Source organism: Callorhinus ursinus, unplaced genomic scaffold (genome assembly GCF_003265705.2).
Source record: "Callorhinus ursinus isolate GAN/ISIS: 27379988/994484 unplaced genomic scaffold, GSC_fseal_2.0 scaffold24, whole genome shotgun sequence".
Taxonomy (NCBI): Eukaryota; Metazoa; Chordata; class Mammalia; order Carnivora; family Otariidae; genus Callorhinus; species Callorhinus ursinus.
Window position 1 is genome coordinate 9,848,171 of NW_027397086.1, and position 25,683 is coordinate 9,873,853.

General features: G+C 53.1%; 1 protein-coding gene across 5 annotated transcripts in view; it reads right to left on the bottom strand.

Annotated features, from left to right (window-relative positions):
- Positions 1–25,683, bottom strand: part of GSN (gelsolin) — a 54,472-nt gene that overhangs the window by 21,706 nt on the left and 7,083 nt on the right. For 3 of the 5 annotated variants that reach the window (XM_025887974.1, XM_025887976.2, XM_073905815.1), the window contains 3 exons: positions 21,293–21,383; positions 2,785–2,989; positions 1,901–2,055 (listed from right to left, as the gene is read on the bottom strand). In XM_025887974.1, coding sequence (XP_025743759.1) covers positions 1,901–2,055; positions 2,785–2,980 — 351 coding nt within the window. In that variant the 5' untranslated portion in view covers positions 2,981–2,989; positions 21,293–21,383. Of the gene's footprint in view, positions 1–1,900; positions 2,056–2,784; positions 2,990–5,134; positions 5,322–17,217; positions 17,236–21,292; positions 21,384–25,683 lie in introns of those variants that run through there. The other 2 variants (XM_025887973.2, XM_073905814.1) reach the window with 2 other exon arrangements.

Genomic DNA, 25,683 nt, shown 5'->3' on the forward strand with positions numbered 1-25,683 from the left:
AACCTTGGCCAGAAGTGAAGTTGCTGTGTCTACACAGCAGCAACAATAAACAGGCACAGTTGTTACAGGGGCTCAATAAATATGTGAGAGCACACGGCCAGAGGCACCCGACTGGCTCAAAGCCTCAGAGCAGTTAGAGGGGGTAGCCTTGGGTGTTGAACCTCATTCTCCCTTAATCCTTATCAAGTGCTCTTTCCACTTCCTGCTCTAAGAACTGCAAAAAGGCCTGGTCCTTCTCCAGCTCTGGGGCCTGGTTCCCAACCACCTCACCTCTCCTTCTTAATACACCAAGGCCTCATAAAGGAAGAAGGTGGAGCTGGACAGCTCAGCAGGAGGAGCTGTGGGTATGGATAACCCGGCAGACAGGGGGCATTAGGTAGGCTCCAGGGCATCCAGCCCAGCCACCCAGCCCAGGCCTGAGTCCCTGTTCCCAGAACACACCCTACCCTTTGCTATCTGGATCCCAGAGTGTTTTCCCATTATCCAACCCCCTGTGCCTCCCCTGAGCAGACTCCTGTTCAGACCCTGTTGGCACAGAGGACCATAAGGCCCAGAGAGGGACAATGACTTCTCTAAGGTCACACAGCACATCAACAGCACAGATGGGGCTTCACCCCTATATGAGAACCCCGCTCGTGAGAGGCATGTTGGTGTAGTGGAAAGAATGCTGGGAGTCAGGAGACCCTGGTTCCAGTCCTGGCTCTGGGACCGACTTGCTGATCCTGGTTCCAGTCCTGGCTCTGGGACCGACTTGCTGACCCTGGTTCCAGTCCTGGCTCTGGGACCGACTTGCTGACCCTGGTTCCAGTCCTGGCTCTGGGACCGACTTGCTGTGTGACCCTGTGCCAGTTGCTTAACCTCTCTGTGCCTCCGTTTCCCTCCCCACCTTCAAATAAGATTTTTGGACTCTGACGCGAAGGCCCATCTGGCTGTCAAAGCTTGTGCTCCCCTCCCTATCCTGACCAAAGAGAACTGCAGCTTTGTAAACCTCCAGCTTTCCCTGAGCCCTTCCAGGGTGCCAAGCCCTGGGCAAGGCATTTCCCAGCTACCCTTCATCACACCCTCTCTCCAGGCCTGAACGGAGGGTACAACAGGCTCTCATGTAACTAGAGAGCAAAGGGAGGCTCTCAGAGACACCAAGTGGCTGGCTTGTCACGCATAGTAGGGCAGAGCCGCTCAGAGCTCCCAGCTTGGCTTTGCTCAGCCCCACCTGGCTGAGGGTTGCAGGGGAAGAGCTCTGTGTTGGCTCAGACTCCTCAGAGTTCACGTTCAAGGTGGATTCTGATGAACATAAGGAGGAATGTGGTCAAGGGTACCCTTTCAAATACTTAACATGGGGCCTTCTGTTGGCAGGGCCTAAGCACCTGTGGGTGTAGGAACAGGACTATTGGGGAAGTGATAGGCTGGGTTCCCACCCCTCGCTGCTGGGGCTAGGAAGACAACCCTGTGAAGTGATGAATTTTCTTCTCTCCATTTTAAGATAAGAAATCTTATCTTAGGCTCAGGGGCGCCTGGGTGGCTCAGTCGGTTAAGCATCTGCCTTCGGCTCGGGTCATGATCCCAAGGTCCTGGGATCGAGCCCTGCATCAGGCTCCCTGCTCCACGGGAAGCCTGCTTCTCCCTCTCCCACTCCCCTGCTTGTGTTCCTGCTCTCGCTGTCTCTCCCTCTGTCAAATAAATAAATAAAATCTTTAAAAAAAAGAAACCAGAAGCTCAGAGAGGCAGTGTGATTTGTCCAAGGTCACACAGCTAGGAAGGCCCAGGATTCAAACCCAGGGCTAGCCAGCTCCAAAAGCCGAGCTCTGACCCATCTGCCACATCACCCCACAAGGCTGAGAGATGGGTGGACCTGAGCGAGGCTCTGCCATTGGTGCCTCTGTCCCTGACACCTGGGACCTACCTTGTACTTGAGGCCAGACTTGAAGTAGCCCAGGAAGGTGGCCGACTCGAAGCCCTGGACCTCACGGTGCTGCACGGCCCGGCCATTCAGGTAGTCATCCAGCTGCACCGTGAAGATGGCAGCCGCCCCGCTCTCATCCTGGCTGCACTCATTGCCTAGGGGGCGTCGGAACAGCATGAGCCTGGCTTCCCGAAAGCGGTCCCAGCCTCCCATGGAAGAGGAGTCCAGAGCCCCCAGGGCTGCGCTGGCCTGGCTGTAGAAGCTGGGCAAGCCCCTGCCTTCTGTGGGCCTCAGTTGATCCATCTGTATAATGGGGCAGTAGGGGCTGGACTCCATGGTCTCTAAGAGTCTTCTCAGCTCTGACACGTCCATACTCACCTCTCACTCGTTCCCCCCGCACTCACTCTCAGACCTCTAGACATGAAGTGGGGCCTAGGGGCAGTGGCTCAACTCACAGATTAGGAAAGGGAGGTGCAGAGAGCGGGCAGGATTTACGGAGTCACCCAGCAGAGCAGGGACTCCAGGCTCCTGACTCCGAAGGGCAAACTGGGGTGTGGCAGGAAGTGAGCCAGGGAAGTGTGGAGGGGGTCCAGGGGCCCCACGTCAGCCCAGCTCTGAGCACCATGGTAACCTCTCAAACCCTCAAACACTCCCGTGAGGTCGTGTGGTGTCATCAGCATGTCCCCTTTACAGAGGCACTGGGTGGCTTGCCAAAGGGCAGAGCCAGGGTCTGAACTGGGACAGGCTGGCTCTAAAGTCCCAGGACACCATTAGCCAAGGGGCTGGCACATATCTGACGCTCAACAGTCCCTTAGTTCCCGTGGGTGCTTCCTGGGGACCATGCCTCCAGGGGCCACACTTTACAGGGGAGGGGGCGGCCTCACCGAGCCAGTAGTGGAGGTCATACTGCAGGTTCCCATTCCTCAACTGCACCGTCTTCAGGATGACATAGGCGTCGCCTGTGAAGAAGTCTCCATAGAGGTTGGGGGGCACAGGCACCAGGTCAAACTTCTCCACGCGCCAGATCTGCAGGCCAGGCTCCTTCCCTGCCTTGAGGAACTCGGGGTGTTCCACCACCATGCTGCTAGGCTGGAAGAGACAGGAGGAGCCTGAGCAGAGGCAGGAGCCTTGGTGAGAAGAGACCCCAGGACACGAGGGAGGGTGGTTTCCAGCCCCAAGAGCATCTCACTTGAGCCTCTGACTCTCCCCACCCCTGAGGCGAGTCTACCCCTATCTCTGGGAGCGAGCAAACAGGGCAGAGTTTAGGCTCCAAACCCTGTCCATGACCAGAGTCTGTCTTGCCTACTCAGCTCACTCATGATGGAGGGACAGAAGGCTCTACCTTCCTTCTCCCTCTCCTTCTTAGTGCCAATTGGATGGGGCGGCTGACGCATGGGGAGGTGGAAGTGATTCTGCCAAGGACCCCCAGCTAGGAAGTGGCATAGCAGGCATTGCCTGCAAGCTCCAAGAGCAGAAGCTCTGGAACTATAGGGAGAACCCCTCACATGGCAAAGGTAAATCTGGGGCCTCCAGGGGTTCAGCGTGTTCCCTTCCAGCATCCTCAGCGACTCTTAGAACTAGAAGGGTCCTCAGAGAGCTCATTATCCAACCCCATTCTGCAGATAGGGAAATCGAGGCCCAAACAGGGGAGGAGACTGGCCCAAGGTCACACAGCCTGTTTGCTTTTGCTCTTTGGAAGATTTCCCATGTCCCATCCATATCCCCACCACACTCCCAAGAAGGACCTAGATGGCTGAGCCCAAGTGGCCTCCTGAGCTGTCTGCCTCCTCCCTCCTGCCCCCCGCCCCAACATCCCACCCCCAGTTCCATTTCTTGGAAAAGGTGGAGAGGACGCAGCCAGGGTCTGTAGGAGCCTGTTGGAGATGAGGTGGTCAAGGATGGGGAAAAGGCCATCAGACATGCACAGGGTCTAGAGATGGAGCAGAGCAGGATGGTTAGCCTGGAGCCGGAGGGCAGAAATCAGCAGGCACGGGTCACCTCGGGCCGGAGGACGGATCTAAGGGAAACCAGGTGGGGAGAACCAGGCAGAGCGGTGGAGAAATACAAAAGGAAAACAGGAGAGAGAAGGAGAAACCAGACAGGGCAGACATATCAGGGAAGGGAGAATAAATAATAGTAATGAAGGTAAGCAGACAGAGGTGAGATCATACAAGAAAGAGGAGGGAAATACCAGAAAGGGAAAAGAGAAATCAGATAAGAAAGAAGAATCTGAAATGAAAGAAAAAAAATCAGAAGAGGGGTCCAAGGACAGCACACATCCCTGTAACTAAAACTCTCAGCTGACTGGGAGCGGGAGAGCTCCGGGTGACCTGAGGAGGCAGGGTAAGTGACCACCCAGCACGCTCCTGCTGAGGAGGATCCCGGCCCGTGGGCCTGACAAATTTATCATCGCTAACTGTGCAGTGGTCCCTGACTCTGCTATTCCTAATCTGCTGCCTACCTCAGCCCGCACATGACTGACCCCAGGGCTGGGCCAACGCACGAGCTGGGAGTCTAAGCCCTGAGGCTTTGGAAATATCGAAGAACTATTTGAGGCCTTTGTCTCGGCTACTGGCTACTGCATGTAGTTTTGTCCGTTTCCTTGGGAAGGCAGCTCAGTACATTCTCTGCTAGTTATTCACAGAATATCAGAGCTGGGAGGAATCTTAGAGCGAGACCCTCATGTCCCACACTGTTGGGGAAGGGAAGCGACTTATCCGTGGTCACTCTGCCGTCCAGTAACAGAGCAGGGCCCTGGCTTCTCATTCCCTGTTGCGTGCCGCCTCCCTCACGCGGCATCCTCAGGATCAGCAGTCACTGTCAAAGCCTCAACCCTCAGGCCCTTCAAGATCCTAAAGTGTCTCCTGAAACATCAGAGATTAAATGTGTTCAAGACAAAAAAAAAAAAAAAAATCAGAAGAGGGGAGAGAAATCAGGCAGAGGGAAAAGGAGAAATCAGGAGGCGGAGATGGGTAAGAAATCAAAAGGCAGAGGCTAGGGAACAAGAAATCCGGCCAAGGTGAGGTTAGCCTCTAGGGAGGGAAACAGCCAGGCGCCCTGAGGCTCCCACCCTCAATCCACGGGAGCCCCGGAAGCAGCAAGAGATACTTACAAAGCAACAAAACAGTTTTTCCATTCTAGACCTGAATTACTCCCCTTTTCCTAGCGCTGTATCTGCAAGAACTTACAATAGAGAGTTACTCCGGAAGCCCCCGGGCCCCCCGGGGCACTCACCCGCGCCTGGGACACCCGCCCCTGGGCCGCCCCCCGCGAAGCGGTGGCCGCGAGAGCCGGCGGCGACAATGCGCACAGCGCCAGGACCAGCGCGCTGAGCAGCGCGGGCGCAGAGTGGTGCAGAGCCATGGCAGGGCCGGCGGCAGAAGACCCCAGTCCGCAGCCTCGATCTCCGGGTCACCGAGCCTATATAGCTGCCGGCCCTTCCCACTCAAGCCGGGGGCCGGCCCTTCCCACTCAAGCCGGGGACCGCCCCTCAGGGAGGGCGCGGGCCCGGGAGGGGCGGGGATCAGGCCTGGAGGTTGGAGACGTCGGGGATCCAGCCCGGACAGACCCGACTGGGCGTGGCTGTTCCTTCACCCCGGCTCTGGGGGCGAGACCAAGCAAAGGGCCTGACAGGCGTCAGGCGTCAACGCAATGCACACTAAAGGGGTGCGTGCAGGTACGAAATGCAGAAAGCCCAGCTTAGTCTCCTGGTGTGCCCCAGCGAGCCCCCTCCCCTCTCTGCACCTAACGTCTCCAGCAAAAACATAAAAAAGTTTTTGAAGGCTTTCCACACATCATATAAAGGCTGGCATCTCCTAACATCCTTTACAGAGTAGGTACTATGGACAGCCCCATTTTACAAAGGGGAAAACTGAGTGCAGAATGGTCAAGCAACTTGCACACAACTAGGAAATGGTGCAGCCAAGATCTGAACTCAGGCAGTCTGGGTGGAAGGCCCACCTAGGCAGCATGCAGCTGCCCCCAGCTAGGGGCTGGCAAGGAGGGGGCTTGCCTTCATTGCTCCAGTGAGCAAGCAAGACTCCAGAGGGACAGGCCGACCTCTCAACTGAGATTGTAGGTTCTACTTTACTTGAGACCACCCTTCTTTCCTTCTTTTTAAAAAGTTTGTTTTTATTTTTTTAAGACCTTATTTATTTATTTATTTGAGAAAGAAAGAGAGAGGGAGGGAGCGTGCATGAATGGGGGGCAGAGGGACAAGCAGACTCCCCACTGAGCCTGGACCCAACGCAGTCAGGACCCTAAGATCAAGACTTGAGCTGAAGTCAGACGCTTAACCGATTGAGCCATCCAGGAGCCCCAACAGGTTTTATTTTTAAAAAGTTTATTTTTATCACAACTTAAAGTCACCTATTTGTACAAAGTTGTTCCCTCTCAACCCCACTCAGTTTTCCCCAGGAGCAACCTATTCTATCTGCCTCCTTTAGTTGATGCTTCTGGGCTTGCCCTCATATCTCAAATAACAAGCCCTTGTTGGTTCTTGTAGTTGGTGGTGGTGGTTCTGTGGGTTTATTTTTTCTTTTTTCCAGAGGAGGGTTGGGTTTTTTTTGTTTTGTTTTGTTTTGTTTTGTTTTGTTTCAGTTCCAGATCTTATCTATCGGCTCCCCCTGGGGAAGACAAGGATTTAAGTCTCTTCCCTATTCTAAGGCTCCCTTCCCACCCTCCCCACTGTCCCACTAGAGGCACCCAGTCATTGTGTCAGAACAAATAATATTCCGAGTCAAGGAGGCCTGCTTTCCACCTCCACCAACTCCTCCCTCATCCCTCCCACCACTCTGCGGGACCCACTTCTCTGTTTCCAAGTTCTCTTCCCATCCTCTCTCCCAACAAACAGCCTAGTGCAATGAGAGGAAGTGAACTGGGAGCTGGAGATCTGGTTTGACACCCGCCTCCACTGTGTGTAAAGTACTTTATGCCTCAGTCTCCTCATCTACTAAATGGGTATAGTAGTGCTGAAGATTAAATCAGTCTGTATGTATGAAAACGGCCTGGCCTGCGACTAGGTAAATGGGTTCCTGTCCCCATTCCCCCCAAGCTATGGTCACCTAACCCAGCTCCCCTGGAGCCCAGCTTCTATCAAATCAGGCTGAAGTTTGCCTTGCACCACCCACAACTTCCCCCCACTTAAGGCGGTCTGTGGGTCAGATAAAGAGCTAAGGGAACACAGAGAGAAGGCGATTCAGACTGTAGGGATTACAAGAAGGCTTCGTGATAGAAAGGACTTGTGACCTAGGCCTCAAAGGACAAGGAAGAGGGAGATTGAGCAAAAAAGACATTCTAAGAGAGGGGGGACAGCATGGGCAAAGGGCAAGCAAACACAGGCCACATCCAGGGGATAAGGAGGGGTCCAGCCTAAAACACAGGGAGCAAGAAGAGATGAGATGGTGGCAGGAGTCACAGGGGCCCATGTGCCCCGCTGGAGTCTGAACTTTATCCTGGGGTCTGTGGGGAGTCCCAGGGAGGTGCCTGAGGCCTGGGCCTGCAGAGTCTGCATTCAGAGCTCTTCCCTCTCGCTGGGGATTTGGAGGATTATAAAAACCCCAGAGTTCCCATATGCTCTTGCTGTAAGCATAAACCGGTTTCACCTCTCTGGATAGCAATTTAGCTCCCCGAATTCTAGAAAGACATAAGGCAACAAAAGTTCTGCTTCCTTCAGTACTTCTTACAGAGAAACACCAAAATACATGTGCAAGGATGTTCACTGAAGCATTGTTTGAAGAAAACTGGAAAGGACCCAAATGTCCTGATTCAATAAATTACGGAGCCACCATACAATGGACTACTTTGCAGCTGTGAAGAAAGAATGAGCTAGATCTGATTGTGCCTGGCACATAGTAGGGACACAGGAAGTAAAGAGAAACCTCTAAGTGCAAAAGGCAAATTGTACAAAGACTATAGTATGGCTCCTCTCCTCTTTTTTATAAGGGTTCCATTTCTGCACACATCCTTAAAAAAAGTCAAGGAGGGTAAACGCCAAACCGTCCAGGCAGTTTGCTTGAAAGGGACAAAGGGGGAGAGTTGTGGCAGCCCAAGGCTGGAGTGAGCGCCCAGATCACCATCATCAGCCTGCAAGGACACCCAAGGGTAATGAAAACATTCTAACAGTGGAAAATGGTGATGATTACACTCCCGAAAAATCTACCAAAAATCAGAGTACTGAACGCATACAGTGGGCGAATCGTTATGGTCGATAACTTACACCTCAACATAGTTGCCTGGAAATTAAATGAGCTGTAGGGTTTGAAACTATTTACAAGCATGCATCCATCCATTGTCGTTGGTTTTTGTTTTTTTTTTCCTTTTAAAAAGAAATAATACCATTAAAATATACTTCAGATGATGCCTGCTCATTAGACAGTTCGGAAAATACAAACAAAGAAGGAAGAAGAAATTTCCTCATCATCCCAGCCCCCAGAGTGAAAGTGAGTTGGCAGCTAGCCTAGCTGAGCAGTCCCTTCTGGAGCAGTGTGGCCCTGACCTGGCCGGTTGGTAATTCACAGAAGACTGCTGCGGCTTTGGCCTTGGCCCCAGGGGTCACTGACCACCAGCCCAGGGTTCCCGGCCCCCAGGTTACTGATTACAAAGGCCCTGCAGCTTTGCCCATCACATAGCTCTGAAGCCTGGGTCCTCAGCCCTGGAGACCTGGTGAAGAGACCCCGGCTCCTTACCCACCCCCGCCCCCTGCTGCTGGGGGAGCCCACAGCCTGGAAATTCTTGCTACAGGGCAGTGACATGTGTGTGGGCTGCGATGGGGCAACGTAGCCTTATGCTGCTCCCTGCCTGGGGTAGGATGTGTGAGTTCAAGACAGCAGGGGGATTTGGGTGCAAAAGAAAGACCCCTAGGTAAAAAGGAAGAGGCTTAAGTGCTAGGCCTGCCTCTGCCACTGACTTTTTGGCTGTCTTTGGACAAGTCCCTGTCCTCGTCTGAGCCTCAAGTCTCCATATGCCCCATGTATTGGAGCAGCATGCTCTGACTCTAAGATGCATTCCCAGAAACTGGCTATGCAACCATATCTAGGACCTATGTATCTGTGAGTCTCAGGGTTCCCATCTGTAAAACAGGGGCACTGGAGTGGGTCACCTCTATAGAACCCTCTGATTCAGACAGTCCAGGGCCCTGACCTGTAGAAGGAGACACTACCATCACCAATGGCAGCATGCCACCTCACCTCCAGGCCCAGACATCTCTGGGAGAAGAAAGAGAGGAAAATGGGGGGGGGGTCCAATACCGAGTCTCCTCACAGTGACCAGGGGAAACAGGCATTCAAGTCCCCATGTTACAGATGGGGACCCAGACTCAGGGAGCTTCAGTCACTGGCTCAGGGCCACTCAGCTGGAAAGAGGCATTGCTTAGATTCAAACACAAGCCTGGCCACTTCTAGTCCCCAAGCACTGTCTGGGGAGATCAAGCAGGACCTCCCGCCACCATCCAGCCTGGGCAGGGAGCAACAGTGATGTTTCCAGATAAAGGGCTGCAGTCCCTAAACCAGTCAAGCCCAGGCCAAGGCTGGCAGCCAGGAGTCTCTGAGACAGCCAACACCCCGCCCCGCCCCTCCACACACAAACCTCCCAGGCTAGGGCAGGAGATCACAGGAAGGCCCTCTGGACCTCCACATACCTGTGTGAGTACAAAGGCATGTCCTAGGAAGACCCTCAGGCTGTGGCCACTGAGCAGAAGAGAGACCGAGGCACCTGGACTCTGGGCCACTCATGGGCGCTCAGGCCAGGCACGGTTTCTTTGAGTCGGGGGGCCAGGCTGGCTCTGCCACCACCTGCCCTGGGAGCTTATGCCTTAGTCCCTGTCCTCCTCTGGAACTCAGACATCCCCTTGAACCTCGATCCTGGCTGCTCCTGGCTCCTGCCCACTGCCTTGCACATGCTAGGCAGCTTTTCAGTGTCTGCCACAGGTAGGGGCCCATGTCCCTCCCCTGCAGTTTGACCCCCTCAACCAGCTCTGCCCCTTGCTCCCTCTCCCTCTGTGACCTTAGGCTTGTCTTCATGTCTCTCTGGGTGTCCCAGGGCAGCTACCAGAGACTGGAGGAGGCGGCCTCACCTTCCGCCCCCGGCCACTACGTACAAAAGGCCCTTGGCTGGGCCTGGAAGACACCACCCTGTTCTTTTCTCTTCACCCCGAACACTGCTGTTCATTTCTCAGGCAGCCGGCCACTCATGGGAAGCCCTCTCTCTCGGAGCTTGTTTGCTTTCTGGCTCACTGCTGTTCTCTGGGTCCTCCTGGGAACACCCGCCCCTCTTGCCCTGGATTGTGCTAACATAGTCGGTAAACAGAGAAGCCAGTTACGAAACCCAGCGAAACTGGACAGGGCCTCAGTGCGGTGTGGGGAGGCTGTGGAATGGAAAACACACGTGTTTCAGAACCTGGGAAACTCCACTCCTGGGATCAGGGCCTCAGTCTCCTTATCTCTAGAATGGGAGAATGATACCTATCTCACAGAGAAGGGAGGAGGGCCAAAGGCCCAACACACAGGAGGAGCTCTGCAAAAGTCAGCATCCTTCTTCCTGAAACTGCCTCGTTTCTTTGCACAGAGGCCTTTGCTCAGCACGTACACACCCCACGAGAGGAACGTGGCAGGGCAAGAGAAAGGTTACAGATTCCACAGTGAGATCCTTGACTTGAGGTGGGAGCTGTGTGACCCGGAGCAAGTTACCCTCCCTCCGAGCCTCGGGTCAGCCAGCTGTAAGCAGGGATAGTGAGGCCCAGTCAAAGGAGAGTTGGGAGCTCTGGACTGTTGGTGGGAGTTACCCAGAGGAGGATTCGTTAGCCGCAATGTTCATTAGTCCACCCTCTTTGTAGACGATGACACCAAGAACAAGAGTGTCATTTCTCGGAGTCACACAGCAAGTACCTGGCAGGGTACCCTTAGAACCCAGGTCTCGGGCTCCCAGATCAGAGCTGAGGCCTGAGCCCGTGACAGGACAGGGTCCCCTGGAAAAGCCAGCTGGACCTCTGCCTTGGCCCCGTCTACCCTGGGTGTGGACAGCTGTTGGGGAGATGGCCAGTAGAGCTTGGCTGACGCCACATCCAAGAGGCCAACTATCCCAGGGACTGAAGCCACTGGCCCTTTCCCAGTTTCCAGAGGCAACCCCACCTAGCGCTGAGAGCCAGGACAGGGCATTGAGAGGGGGCCTGGCCCCACCACTTCCTGACCCCATGCCCTGGAAGCAGCCAGATTTGGCCATGGCTGCGAGCCCAGCACCCTTCCTGCCAGGGTCCACTTTGTAGTCTGTCTCCCCTTCTCTGGTTGGGAGGAGCTGGTCCTCGGAGGCTTGGCAGGTCAGTAGCTGGGGCTGTAAACAGTGACAAAAGCCGTGTCCTAGCCCCTCCAGCACCCCACAACCCAGCAACAGGGGACGCAGGGCACAAACACAAGTCAGCAGCAGGACAAAGAGGCCCAACTACAGGCATTGTAGCCGCGGGACCAGTAGAAGATGGGGACACGGTCTCCAGCTGCAAACACCCGGGGAGGCAGGGCCTCTGATGCCCAAACCAGAGCCAGAATGAGCAGAAGCCATGGGAGGCAGCTCTCTGCTCCACAGAGGAAAGGCTTTCCAAGAAGGAGAAAAACAACGGGCATGATTGTGGCAAGAGCTCCTGCCAGGAAAATCTGGGTGTAAAGCCCTGACCTAGCACTGCCGAGCTGTGTGGCTTTCAGTGAGTCGCTTCTGCTCTCTGGGCCTCAGTCTCCTCATCTGTAAAATGGGGATTATAATATCTTCTTCCTAGGGTTGCTGTGAGAATTCAGTAAGGTAAAACACACGTGGGGCTTAGCAAAGTGTTTGGCACAGAGTATGCAACTATAAAGCAAGCTTTGGTTATTGTTTGCTGGGGGTTCAGTAAGTATCTCTGAGACTGAAGTTCCTTATGCATAAAACTGGGGAAAACTATCTTTCTTAAAGGCAAGTGGAGGGGACTGAATGAGACCATAAATGTGGAAGATCCTAGGACTATGGCTGGCATAAAATAAATGTTCAAAAATGCCACTTTCTTTCTCCCTCTTCTGGAGAGGTAATGAGCTGCCCAGTGGTGACCAGCCAAGAGGACTCAGGTGACGAGCGAACCAGCTCAACTCTAAGGACCTTTGGGCCCTGGGGCTCTAGGATTCTGAAAGAAACAGGAAAGGCAAATAATGTTTGTGCATTTGGCCAAGGTCCCTCCTGCCTGTCTGGGGATCAAGTTTATCCTTCAGGATCTACCAGGCATGTTAGAAGCTCCCTAGGCCAACAGTCGTCATGGTGGGAACAATGACAACAGGACATCAGAAGACAGTGACATGTCCCTCCTGCCGGGGACCCTAAATGAAGCCCTTCTTGGTCCCTGAGCCTTGCACAGCCAACTATGGCCAACACCCCTGTGCTGGGCTCTGGCAAGAAGCTCGAGTCCATCCACCTGGGTATCAGTCTGCAACCTGCAGGCAGAACTCTGGAGAAACACAAAGGGGGCAGGTGTGGGACAGAGGAGAGATGACAGGGTCCATGAGCAGGGGCCAAGCCTCCACGAGCTCAGGATACCAAGAATGACCAAACGGTGAAGGATGCACAACCTTCTATCAAAGGGAACACAAGGTAATGTCCAGTGTGAGTTTGAACACAGCCTAAATCCCTACTGCAAGGGGACTTGGGCAAGGGGCCTTTCTGCAATGCTTTAATTTCCTCCTCTAGAAAATGGGGTGATGATTCCTACCCTGTAGGTGTCTTGGAGGATTGAAGGAGCCCCTGGCACTGTGCTTGGCATGCAGCAGGTACTCAATAGCCATAATATCCAAAGACAAACTCCCAGCATATATCTAGACCCTATACACATACAGCTCACTGGTGCCCATATCTACCCTTGACCTCTATCTCTTGACCTCTGAGGTCTCTTGACCTCTATCTTGCATGCAGAACAGGTGAGGGCTGGGGGGCCCAGCCAAGGCCCAGAGACCCAGAACGGTTGCTGGTGCCAGAGATGGGGAGGCATCTCAGGAGAGCGCCTCCAGCCAGCACCTAAAGAGCTCGCCCTGCCTTCCAGCCCCTCACGAGTTTCTCCTCATGACACCCTGCTCTCTTCTCTGGTCTGCCCCCACCACAAAGAACGAGGGCTCCGGAGTCACCATCTGATCCCAGTCCTATCACTCAGTACCCAGTGACCCTGAGAAAGTGACTCAACCTCTCTGAGCCTGCGTCCTTGGGTATAAAGTGGCCAGGTGATCTCATAGGCTTGCCAATACTCCATACTAGTAAAAGTCACTTAGGGAAAAACTCCAAAGCCTATGGCATGATTAGAGAGTCTTTGCAATGTATCTCAAACTTTTACCCACAATAGAACTACCAGACATTCAAAGATATTTTTTATTGTTACTAATCCTTTTAATTTTAATAGTTTTTTTTTTAAAAAGTTCTTTTCCCTCTTAAACATAAACAGAGGTAGAATAGTGGAATGCTTTTGTTCCTTTCCCAGCTCAGAAAATAATCACAACCAGCTGGAAGAATGAAACCAGATCCAGCACACCACAAAACCCATGGCCTGGCCCAAGGTCGGGCTCTGAAACGGGGACCATCTTCTCTCCCTGGGGGTGTTCCCAGCTTCACCTCTGCCCAGGCACCTGCCCTGTGACCAGCATCCTCCTGCAGGTGTCCGGCCCTCTGGGGGCTTCTGGAACCCCCTGTGACACTGAGCCTAACCAGAGTCATTCCACCAGGACATTTTACAGAAGGGCTGAGGCCAGAGTGGAAGTCTCAAGGCCCCCCACTCCCTTCCTGCTTCACACTCACTTCCCATCCCCCCCCTCCCCCCCCCCACATCCCAGGACTGTCCTGGTTCAGGGTCTCCATCTTTCCCCTGCAACCACTGCAGCAGCTTTCCCACTGCCTTCAACTCTCCCATGATCCATAGAGATTGTATCATCGCTTACTCAAGACCCTTCCACAGCCCCCAGTGCAGACTGAAAGTCAGGACCCCCAATGTGGCATTCAAGGCCCTCCTTGCTCTTTCAGCCTCGTCACCCCCTGACACCCCCAAAAACACTCTCTGGGCCACCTAACTTTGCCTCCTTATGTCACTCTTCTGCCTCCAGAAGAGCTGGGGGTCTAGCCTCAGCTTTGCCTCTGCCTCTGTGTGACCTTGGGCAAGCTCCTGCCTTTCTGAGCCTCAGTCTCCTCATCAGGCTATTGGGGCTCACGTGCAGACCAGACAAGATAAGGCCATGCGCACCAGGTGCCAGAGGGCTCAGGAAATGCTAGCCTGGAGCCGCTGACTCCTCCAGGCACCCCGCACCCCCCTCCATTCCTCCTGCAGCAGCTGGCGGCTATCTGCTTCTCAACCCCAGCAGCTGTGCGTGCTCTCTCCCCTAAGCCCCCCGGAATGCAGACGTGCTTGCAGCCAGCAGCGGCAGCCAGGGAAGGGAGCAGGAGAGAGGAAGGCTTAGAGGAAAATTACTCGGCTCTGGCCCAGCCAACGTTGGCGCTCACAGCTCCCTCCCAGAGAAGGGATCTGGGGGCCTGGCAGGCTCTTTCTGAGCCATGGTCTTGGCCCCAAGCCCTGACCCCCGTCTGAGCTCGTAGGGTGGTAGGGGGTACCCTGGGCCCCACTCGCCCAGGACACTCCCACTCTTTGGCATCAAAAGAGACAGGGAGGAGGAGGCAAAAAAAAAACCAAAAAAAAAAAAACAGACAGGCCTTTGTGAGAGGAGAAAATTGGCACACTGATATGGAAAGGGTCCTTCTGTGGCCAGGGAGCCTGTCCCATTGCTGTATCTGAAGCCCTGTATCCTGGCTCCCATGTCCCAGCATCATATACACCATGTTCTCTATGCCCCATACCAGGCCCGTGTTCCTCATGCCTTGTCCTGCATGTGTACCCTGATGCGTGGTGCACGCACTGGGGCCCACATCACTTAGACCATACATCACGCCCCATGTACATCTGTGTTTGATGCACTCTCTTGTACATACCATCTTTTGAAATACCAGGTCCTGCCCCTTGAAAGTGTGTGCCACAAACTCTGCTAGACGAACAGGGTCCCTCACTCCCTGCTGTGATTCCAGTCTGTAGTGTAAGGATGGAGGACAGATTCCCAGCCCTTCCAACTGTTACCTATGCAACTGGAGAGAAGTTACCTCCACTCTTGGTGCCTCAGTATCTTTGGCTATGAAATAGAAATGATATTAACACTCACCGCATAAGAGTTGTTATGGGCATTAAAGGAGATCACGCATTTAAAATGCTTAGCCCAGTACATGGCACAGAGTCAATACAATGTTTGCTAACACTGTTACAAGCACACCCAGGTATCTGTACTACCTCCTATACTTCCTGCCAGTATCCCACATCCCTGGCTCCCACTAGGCATCAGACCTTCCACCACATTAGTGAAATTCAAACAATAAGCTACAAGAAGGATATGATTTTCCCCTCTGCTATGGAGGAGAAATCCAAGGCTCAGAGAGGGGCAATAATGTGCATGCAGTCACACAGTCAGAAGGAGTGAAGCTGGGAGGGGCACACAGGTCTGGGCACTTGAAGAGACAGAAAGTAGATTAGTGGTGGACCAGGGAGGGGTGGGCGTGGAGACTGCCAGCAAGCAGGCAAAGGCATCATTTAGGGAGGATTCGGGGTGATGGAAATATTCTCAAACTGGATTGTGGTAATGGTGGCATGATTCTGTAAATTTACTAAAAATCATTGAATTAATGAAAATAGGTGAATTATGTGTATGTAAATTATGTATAAATTTACTTTGACAACTTATGTACATTAGACTTCCAAAAAACTGTTTTTTGTTTGTTTGTTTGTTTTGTTTTGTTTTTAAAGCCCATGCCCTTCCCATGCACCATTCTGCCCAAGCATGCAGCGAGAAAAGTGACTCCCCGTGAGTTAGGAGCGATGGTCAAGCAGAGGCTTAGCAACCAACCACTCCGAGGCCCAGCCAGGAAGAGCCTTGCACTGTGAGGTTCCCAAACACCTCTGCAGCCCAGGTGTGCAGCACAATCACCCAGGGAGCTCCAGAAAACCTGGGTTCCCAGGCCCCACGCCCAGCCTCTGAATCTATAGGTCAGGGTACGGCCCAGGCACCTGGGATTCTGAGGCTCAGCCTGGACTGGGAGCCCTCATCAAAGCTCAGCAACTCCTTTCACACTTGGGGAAACAGAGGCCAGGCAGGACTGGGGACTTATCAGACCTAGTGGATCAAGCAATGGGAAAGCCCGGGCTGGAATTGGGGGCCCCCTTTCTTGTCCTTTCTCTCATTTCCCTCCTCCTCCCTGGCCCTCAGCCTCCTGGTGACTCAGGGCTCTGAGTCATCCCGTGGCACCACAGAGGAAACTTCTCAGGAAAAACAATCCCCAAACAAAGCCTCCCCTGATCTGGGGAACAGAATAGGCCCAGGAGGCTAAGAGAGGGAGGGGAGAAGAATATAGGCTGGAGGTGGAGGGCAGGACCCCAAGACCTGGTCTCTCCTATTGGCCACTGACTTGCGTGGGGCCCTAGAGACGGCATTTCCCTGCTCTGAGCCTCAGTTTCCCCATCTGTAAATAACACCTACTATTGCACAAAGAGGCTTGTTACGGACCACTCAACATGATAAGTACTTATAAGCTTTTTCTTGTTGATAATGCTTCCCCCAAACCCATGGCTAGCATCATGCCCATTTTATAGGCAGGGAAACTAAGGTTCAGAGGCGTTCACCCAAGGTAGCACAGTTAGGAAGTGCAGAGCAGGGTCTGAATCTAGGCCTATGTACGTCTGAGGTCTTCCTCTCGTGCCTATATACCTTTAAAACATACCTACTGCATGCATTGGCATGCAGGTCGTAGCTCATCAGACATATGGTGGATGGCCACAGTCGGTGCTCAACTACAGATGCCCCTCCCCTTCCGCCTTTCCTCCCAGGCCCGTAAGGGAGCACACATGAACTCAGGGTCATCACTCAGCGGGAGCACAAGGCAGGGAGCACCCAGGGCCTAAAGAGCCATAGAGGAGGAAGATCTGAGGCAGAGCCTGAAGAACGAAGAGAGGTTTTTCTCTGGGGAACTGGGAACCGGTCAAGTCAGGAGGAGGGAGCAGCAAAGGCAAAGGCTCAGAGGTGTGACCCACATAGAGCAATGCAAACACTGGAGAGGCATGGCTGGGGAAGGGGTCTGACTGCCAGGAGTGCTGGCCTGGTCCCAGGCAGTAGGGAGAACAGGATCAGAGCTGGTTTCTGCTCTGCAGAGGGCCTGGCTGGCAGCTGACCTGGGAGAGTTGGACTCCCCCTGGAGGCCCTCCTCTGAGCAGGCTTCAGGGACCACCGCAGATCCCTACTCACCCATGGGTCAGAATCTCCTCCCAGGGCCTCTTCCTCAGCCATAGCTGGGCTGGGCAGAGAGCAGGCGAGCCTCTCCTTCCCACATCAACCTAATCACACAGGCCTATAAATAGGACCCTGTGGCTTAGTCTGAAATAGCTTTGCCAGGCCCAACTCCGAAGGCATCACATGGGCACACATGGTTCCAGAAATGGTCCTTGACACATTGGCACATTATAAACCAAAACTTCCTCAGGAAACTATTGTTCATGCTCTAATTCACTTTCTTAAACATGAAGCAGTAGGCTGGGGAGCAGAGCCCACCCAACTCCTGCTGATGACTGGAGACGGGCCTTGTGAGCCTTTCTCTGCTTCGTACTCTCTGGGGACCCTGAGCAAGCCAATACCTCTCTCTGGGCCTCAATTTCCCCAAATGTAACGACGGTGGTTGCATGATTTTCTCAGGGCCTGTCTAGCCAGGATACTCCCTGGAAATGTCCAGGAGAGCTTCTAGCCCCAAAATGCTCATTCCATTGTTACCCCTCCCCCCATCAACTTGGGAATTTTTTTTTTTTTTTTAATTATCAGTGTTTGAAAAGTGAGAATTGCAAGTGGGAGAAATTAACAGGTCCGAGCCCTGCCACTGAAGGGCTGGGTGACCTTAGATGAGTCACTGTCTCTCTCTGGGCCCCAGATTCTTCAGCCCAAAGATAGAGGCTGGTGGGATGATTACAGATTTGAGGCCACAGAGGACTCCCCAAGGGGAAGGTTGGAACACAATGGGGCTGTTACCAACCGACAGGGAAATAAACATAATTGAGCTGTCTACACCAGGCCCATGCTTAGGACTTTATTTTCCCATTGGTGATCCTCAGCAACCCTCTATCACCCCCATTTTCACAGGTGAGTAAACTGAGGCTAAGGGATTAAGGGATGTGACAGGCAAGTCAGGGCCAGAGTGACGTTTCAGGCTCAGACCATTGCCTCTGGTGCCCAGGAGGTAACCGCACTTGGTACTGCATTGAAATGGTGTTGGTGGCTCAGGAGTGCTGACCAACGGGGACATAACCCAATAAGGGCAGGGGACAGAAAGGGGAAGAGTATTTTACTGTGTGTGTGTGTGTGTGTGTGTGTGTGTGTGTGTGTGCGCGCGCGCGCGCGCGCATGTGCAGGTGGGTGGGAGGGACCAGGCTTCACCCAGTGACACTCATTCTCTCCAACCAGTTGATCCTCCCACTTCTCTCCCCTCCGCCTCCCACCTGTTCTCAAATTGCATTATGCAAATCACTCCTTAGCTCAAAGCCTGTCCATGGCTCCCTGGCACCCAGAGGATTGAGACCCAGCATCTCGGGCCACTCCCCACCTCGGCCCCACATTCCCCACCGCTTTAGCCACACTGCTCACTAGTCCCTAAGCACAGCGGCTCTGGGTGGCCTTTGCACACGTGACTCCCTTGGCTGGAATGTCCCAGTGCCCCCTTAGCCCAGCACTTGACGTAGAGTAGGAAATGCCCTCCTGGCTCCTGGAGACAGTGCACTCTGGGCCTCAGCCCCCACAAATCTGGATTTCCAAGGGCGGGGTGGGATCTAACTCACCTCCCCTCGGCAGTGCAGAAGCTCAGCAAGGGTTGGCCAGGTAAATGAAAAGATGCAAAGAGCAGAGAGAATGCTGGAAAGTGCACATTTCCCAGGACTGACCAACACCAAGCCTGGAAGCCTCTACTGAGGCATAGTGTCAGGACACCACGCTGTGGCAGAGCCAAAAATTACACCCTTAGATCGGGTCAGAGTCAGGGACCTGCGCTAGCTCTCTCAAGGGCTCCCCCTAATAAGGCAATCTGTGCAGGTCTCTCTCCTGCTTTAAAACTTCCAGTGGTGCCCCAGTGGTTTAGGATAAAAATCCAAACTCTGACCAACGCCCCCAAGGGCCTGCATGCCTTGGGTGCTGCCTGGTCTCCAGGGCCTTCCATGGTCATGATCATGCTCCTCTCTTCCAATTCCTCCCATGGTCATGTTCCTCTCTTCCTCTTACTCAACGACTCCACATGCAACATCCTGCCTCACAACCACATGTCCGTGCTGTTCCCCGAGCCTGGGGGCTCCCTTCCCTGCTCACGCAGCCACCTGCCGTCCCCTCTCCAGGTCTGGGCTTTCTCAGGGAGGCCTCAGTCCTGTGTCGGGTCAATATGCCACCACACCCACCCACGTGCTCTTATAACCCTAGTCATCTCCCTCTCAGCTGGGTCTGTTATGTGTATCATGGCTGAGTGCTGTAAGCCCCAACACTGCACGGCCCATGAGGGATGGGAAAATCTTGTTCTTTGCTGATGCTCTAACACCGGTTCGGGGCCCAGGTATCTGGTGAGGCACACATGATTGAATGAATGAGCAAAGGAGCAAATGAACCTATATGTGTAATTCAAGACCAGAAGGTGGTGAGAATCCTGGTGAACATCGGAGGCAGGAAGACAAGGCCCTAAGAAGATCAGAGAAATGGCAGATCAACTGAGAGGGGGCAGCTTCCCAGGAGCAACAAGGAGAGCACTTCCGGAAGGAAAGGTATCCAGTGCTGCAGCAGGTGGTACGTGGAGACCTGAGGAAGTGCCATCGGATTTTGACAAGTAGGAGGTCCCTGGGGCCCCCTGGTCAAACCCCAGTTCAGCAGAGGTAGGCTTGAGGCGGGGCGCACTGCAAGGGGGCAGCACTTGAAGGGGGTGGGGTAGCAAAGCTCTTATTAACAGGTACTCAGCTGGGCCTGAGCCAGCCTGGCCTGGCAGGGTCTGCAGAAGTGGTGAAGACAGAAGACAGGTCCCTGTGTCCTTGCTGTCAAAAGCATTGGCAGAGCGTAACACTCTTTGGTGACAGATCACTTTGAGGCAATTCAGCTCTGGGAACTGTCAGTGCTCAGGCCCCAAAGCAGGAGCATCAGAACAAAGACTGGCCCCAGCTCCCTCCCTTCTGGGCAGCCCTCAAGGCTGGCCCTTTGGCTACAGAACCCTTAGGGCGCAGCTGAAGTGGGCCAAGTCACATCTCTATGCCTAGCCAGCCTTCTAGGAATCCCTGGGTTTGTTGACAAAGCATTCCGGAGACCATCAGAAGGCCCCTGCCATCTAAGCTCTAGGAAAGAGGAACAGCTCCGAGGAGTGTCACCACCCGAAAGCCAGCCGGGCCACAGCAAATGAGTAAACCCTGGAGTCATTCGGCCCCCTTCTCCTTTTGGCCCCCAAGGGTGATGTCATGAGCTGGAGGGTGCTTTCCAGGCTCTCCGCACAGTTGCTATTAGAAATTCACTTCTGTTCCGGCACTGGAGGCTGGGTTTTTCCCCTGGTAGGGATCCTGCCCACTTTGCAGCTCACAAAGCTCTTGAGCATCTACAGGCTTGTACAGTCCTCACAACCTTGTTAGGTGGGTGAGTGGGAGACCAATACACCCATTTTACAGGCGGGGAAACTGAGGCCTAAACTGGGTCATGAAGTGGGTCCCTTGCTTCCAGCCCAGAGCGCTGCATGCCCACCCACTGCGCGTCAGCCTCCTACAGCAGGTCACCTGTGAATCGGATAGTCATGTTGGCCCTATCCTGCCTCTTGTCCCAGGTGGGTATGACTCATCCACCTGCCCTGTGACTCACACAGCTTGGGTACTCCTCCTATGGTCAACGAGCCTGGAGACTTGGCAGCCAGGGCCCAGCTTTTTCTCACCTCTCCAAAGCCTCGGGGGAGAATTCCTGGACCTCCAGGGAATTCACCCTCTTACAGAAGAGCTAACAGAGGCCTTGAGAGGGAAAGCAACTTTCCTACAGCCACACAGTGAGAACATGGCACAGCGAGGATAGGGGCCCAGGGCGCCCTGGCACCCAGCCCAGCCCTTGTGTCTTCCCCACAGGATCACCCTTGCCCGGCCTCCCTCACAAGGGAGAGCAAGGAACAAATGAGGCAATGGGCAGAAACGCACTCTGGGCTTTACTAGAGAAACCTCAGGGACTCCCTTTGAATCCACGGCAGTGACCAGCAGCTGTTTCCACTGTCCCTTCCAGACTCCCCTGGGCAGCCAGAACTGGGTTTAGGAGGATGTAGGGGTGTCTGCTCTGCTCCACCTACCTTGCAGGGCTGTGAGGGGGAAGTGGACCGCTCCGTGCAGAGGTGCTGGGACCACGTCAGAGGCACGGTACAAGGGAGTTATCAGCACCACCTGTAAATAAAGGGCCAAGAATCTCAACATCAGGCACTCGAGATCATCTGGTCAAATCCCCGTCTGATACTTCCACTCGTCCCCAGCACCCACCACCACAGTCACACAGCCTCTACTTGCACACTTCAAGCAATGGGGCACTCACTTCCTGCCAGGGCTGTAAGACCTTCTGTTGAAGAGTTTAGCTGGTTGAAAGAACTGTCCTGAGGATGGGCTAAAATCTCTCCCCCTATGCTGGTTCTCACTCTATCTGCTCAGATCACCCAGAATAGGTCTGTCACCCTATTTCCCAATGGCTCCTTAGAGAAAAAGACAGTGATCTTGGGCCCCTCAAGGCTTCTACAAGTTGTACGCCCTCTTTCCTCCAGCTTTTCCTGAGACCAGACCAGGTGTCTGGTTCCCTCCCTCACCCCCTTCCCTGATCAGCTCCAAATGAACCTTGTCCCTATTGACAGCACAAGACCCCAAATTTGACATTCAGGCGAGCTCTATCCAGGGCAGGGCAAGCAGAACTCTCACCTCCATCATTCTAGATATCATGCCTCTATTAATCCAACCTAAAATCCCATTTGCATGTAAGGCAACCCCAGGGCATGTCTGAATTCAGCTTATGGTCAACTTCAGAGCTATGGTTCAGGATTCTGGAGTTAGACAAAATGACGCCTCATTTAACTAACTGCATAACTTGATCAGGTTACTTCACCCTGAGTCTCAGATTCCTTCTCTGTAAAAGAAGGATTATGTCAGAACTTATTCCATAGGCTATTATAAGGATTAAATGAGATAAGATATGTCAAGGGTTTTGAACAGCATATGTTTACTCTGATTGTTAATTAAATCTCTAAACCTTTTTCTAAAAATTATATTTTTCTCATTCTGTGCTTGTGCAGTCTGGGGACCCAAGCTGTTTACATGCTGTATCCCCACTTCTACACCTAAGCCTTGCTCTACCATTGTAAGACCCTGTGATCGTTATCTGGCAACAGGTCTTTCTCTCCCATCAGGCTGGGAGCCCTGCCAGTTTGCTTTGCCTCTGAAATTCTGGTCCTGGCCCATGAGCTGGCAAACAGCAGGACCAGTGGATTTATATGCTAAAGGAGTGAAAGAAGGAGCAGCCAACACTGGCCCCACAGTGACTTGTGCATCCCAGCCCTTTGGCCCCCTGCCTTTCAGGGACAAACTAGATCTGCACCCTCCCTCATTCCCCAGAGCCCCAGTTATCCACATTCAGGGGGGCAGCTAAGCAAGCTGGCTCCTGCCTACATTGGAAAATTTCTCTGCCCAAACCAGCTTCTCCAAGCCGAGGAGAGAGTCCAAGATCCCAAATGCCGTGGGGCCCTGCAGGCTGCCGGGATTAAGACACCAGTGAGCCCTGTTCTCAGCTGACAGTCAATGGCCTAGGCATTCCCGGTGTATTTCTGCATTGTGAGTGGCGTACATAGCAAAGCAGGGGATCTGAAAAAGAGGCTGACTGCTTATCTGGCACTGGTGTCCATCCCAGCTCTGTGGGCCTTCCTCAGAGAGTTCCACCTGGAACTTCTTGGTTCCAAGGATAGATCAAAGCAGAGTTGGGTTGTATTGTGTTCCTGCAAGTGACTAAAGACCTCTCACTTTCTGTTAACTCTGTGTGAGGACAAGCCTTTGAAATCCAGCCCGCTTTTCCTCTACACCCCTCCAAATCACCCTCTCATCCTCACTGGTGGTGCTACATTTCTTCCCAAATGTAATCTGTTCCTCCCCTGATGTTCCCCATCTCAGCAACAGCACCACCAGCCACCATCCACAGCCTGGGCCAGACTAGACACCAGGGCACCACCCTCCTCAACCTCCCCTGCTCTGTCACTCAGGCCTCCAACACCACCTCCCCCTGCCCTGCCCTGCCCTGCCCTGCCCTGCCGTTCTGCTCAAATGCATCTTCTTGTCTCCACCCCCACTACCAACAGCCAGGTTCAGGTACCACCACCTGTCATCTGGGTGACTGCAGTGGTCCCCCCACCTCCTCTCTCCCCTATGGTGCAAGCCCAGACCGTGTCACTCCTCTGCTCAGACTCCACCATGGTTCCCCTAGAGCCCCAGAGATAAAGTCCAAGACCCTCAGTGAACTTTTCAGTGTCCTTCATGATCTGCTGCTGCTGGTCCCATGAGCTTCAGCCTCTTCAGTTCCTGTCTTCCACCCACACCCCTCCAAGCTCCAGCCAGGCGAAGCTGCACTCTCTGCCCTCTGAGTCCGCATGTAATCTTCACAGAGTCTCCTGTGTTCCAGAACTGTCTTCCATCCCTATTCTTCATTTCTCCTTCCACTCATGATCAAGCCCAGTTTCCTCCAGGGAGTTTGCTCTAACCTCTCCTCCTCCGTGAGGGTGAGCTCCTCTGGGCTCCCCCACGGCCTCTAGTCTTCCCTGTCACACTGGATTAGGGTCCGTTTCCTGGTTAGCCTCCCCAGTTAGACTAAGATCTGTTCCCATGGATCCCAGCGCCTAGCCTAGCACTGGGGTCACCACAGCTCAAGATTCACCAAAGGAAGAAGCTAGGAAATCACACGCATGCACACATGCACATACACATGCATATATGTATATGAGTAAACATACACTCATGCACATGTGCATTTACAGACAGCTAAGAGCACAGGTGCTGCCACCTATGGGCAAAATGAGCATTATACTCTTCCCCAGGCTCTGGACGGGAGGAGCCCCAGAGACGCAAATTCAGCTGTGTTTAGCATTAACTCCAGCTAACACCAAGTTGGTCTGTTTCCCATTCTGGACCTTAAGGCTGCAACAACTTAAAAACAAGATCCACAAACCACTCACTCTAGTCCACCACCCACATGCTCCAGAGGGAGTCATAAAGAGAGATGTTTCCTTCCAGGACTCACCATCCCAGTCTGGGGCCTGCGGGGGCGCCTGTTTACTGAATTATATCTTAGAGAGGGGGAGAAGGCACAGTCTGTTAGTGCTGCCCACCAGTGGAGGGGCTGGCCTTTGGGTGGAGAGCTCACTGTTAGTGACATTGTGCAAGTCACCAGGAACCCCATATGTCTAGCTGGCTGAAGAGGAGCTTCCTGCCCTGGGGGTGGGGTGGGGGGAGGCCCGAAGCCAGAGGTATTTTTTCTAAAAGACTGCTCCCAGCATAATGGGAGGACTTTCAGATTTCGTGGGAGAAACATGATCTCTGCCTCGCAATCCCTGAAGGGTTCAAATAGCCACCACAATGACAACCCTGCTTTTCTGAGCACCTACCAAGTATTAAACTCTTGACATACATCATGTCTCATCGTCATGATACTCTGCCAAGCAGATATCATGGTTCCTGTTTTGTGAAGGAAGGGTACAAGCTCAGAGAGGTGAAGTAATGTGCTCAGTCACACAACTAAGATGTCTACACAGTTCCCACCAAGGCAGGCTGCCTCGCGGACTTCTTGGTCTCGCTAAGTTTCAGGCATTAAGGCTCGCTCTCTTGCACAGAGAAAAACACAAAGCTTTGGTTACTCTAGATCAGGGGTTAGCAAACTTTTCCTGTAAAGGGCCAGTTAGTAAATATGTTAGGCTTTGCAGGCCCCATACCTTGTCTGTTGCATATTCTTTCTTGTTTGGTTTTAGGTTTGGGTTTTTTGGGTTTTGTTTGTTTGTTTGTTTTTACAGCCTTTTAAAACAATGTAAAAACCATTCTTAGCTCAAAGGCATACAATCACAGGCTGAGGCTTCCCCAGAGCTGTAGTTTGCAGCCTACAGACTCAAGAGAAGAATGTCTATAATCTTAAGTATACAACTTCTGGTGGAAATAGTTAGGACGAATGCTAGGTCCTTCAGCTGTGTTTCTCCTGCTTCAGATGGTTTCCTGCTGAGTCGCTCTCTCCTAAAAAAGGGCTCTACCTGGCTCTGCAATTAGCAACAAAATATTTCAAGGGCTGTTCAGATTCTAGAAACTCAGCTGTGGACTAAACACATAGAGAACAAAAGCGAGAGGCAAATTTGATGGGTAGAAAGAACCTCTACCATAAGACACTATAAGATCTAGGCTCTGGTCTGGGCCCTGAACAAGGGATTTAGAATCTTACTCTACAAAGTGTGGTCCCTGGACCAGCAACTTCTGCATTACCTGGGATCTCATTAGAAACGCAGAGCCTCAGGCCCCACCCCAGAGCTAGTGAACCAGAATCTGAATTTTCACAAAATGCCCGAGGGATTCATGTTCACAATAAGTTTGAGATCTGCCAAAACATCTTTCATGTCCAACTGCAATATTGTTACCACAACCCTTTCCCTGAGGAAAGAGTTTAAAGACATCTTTCTTTATG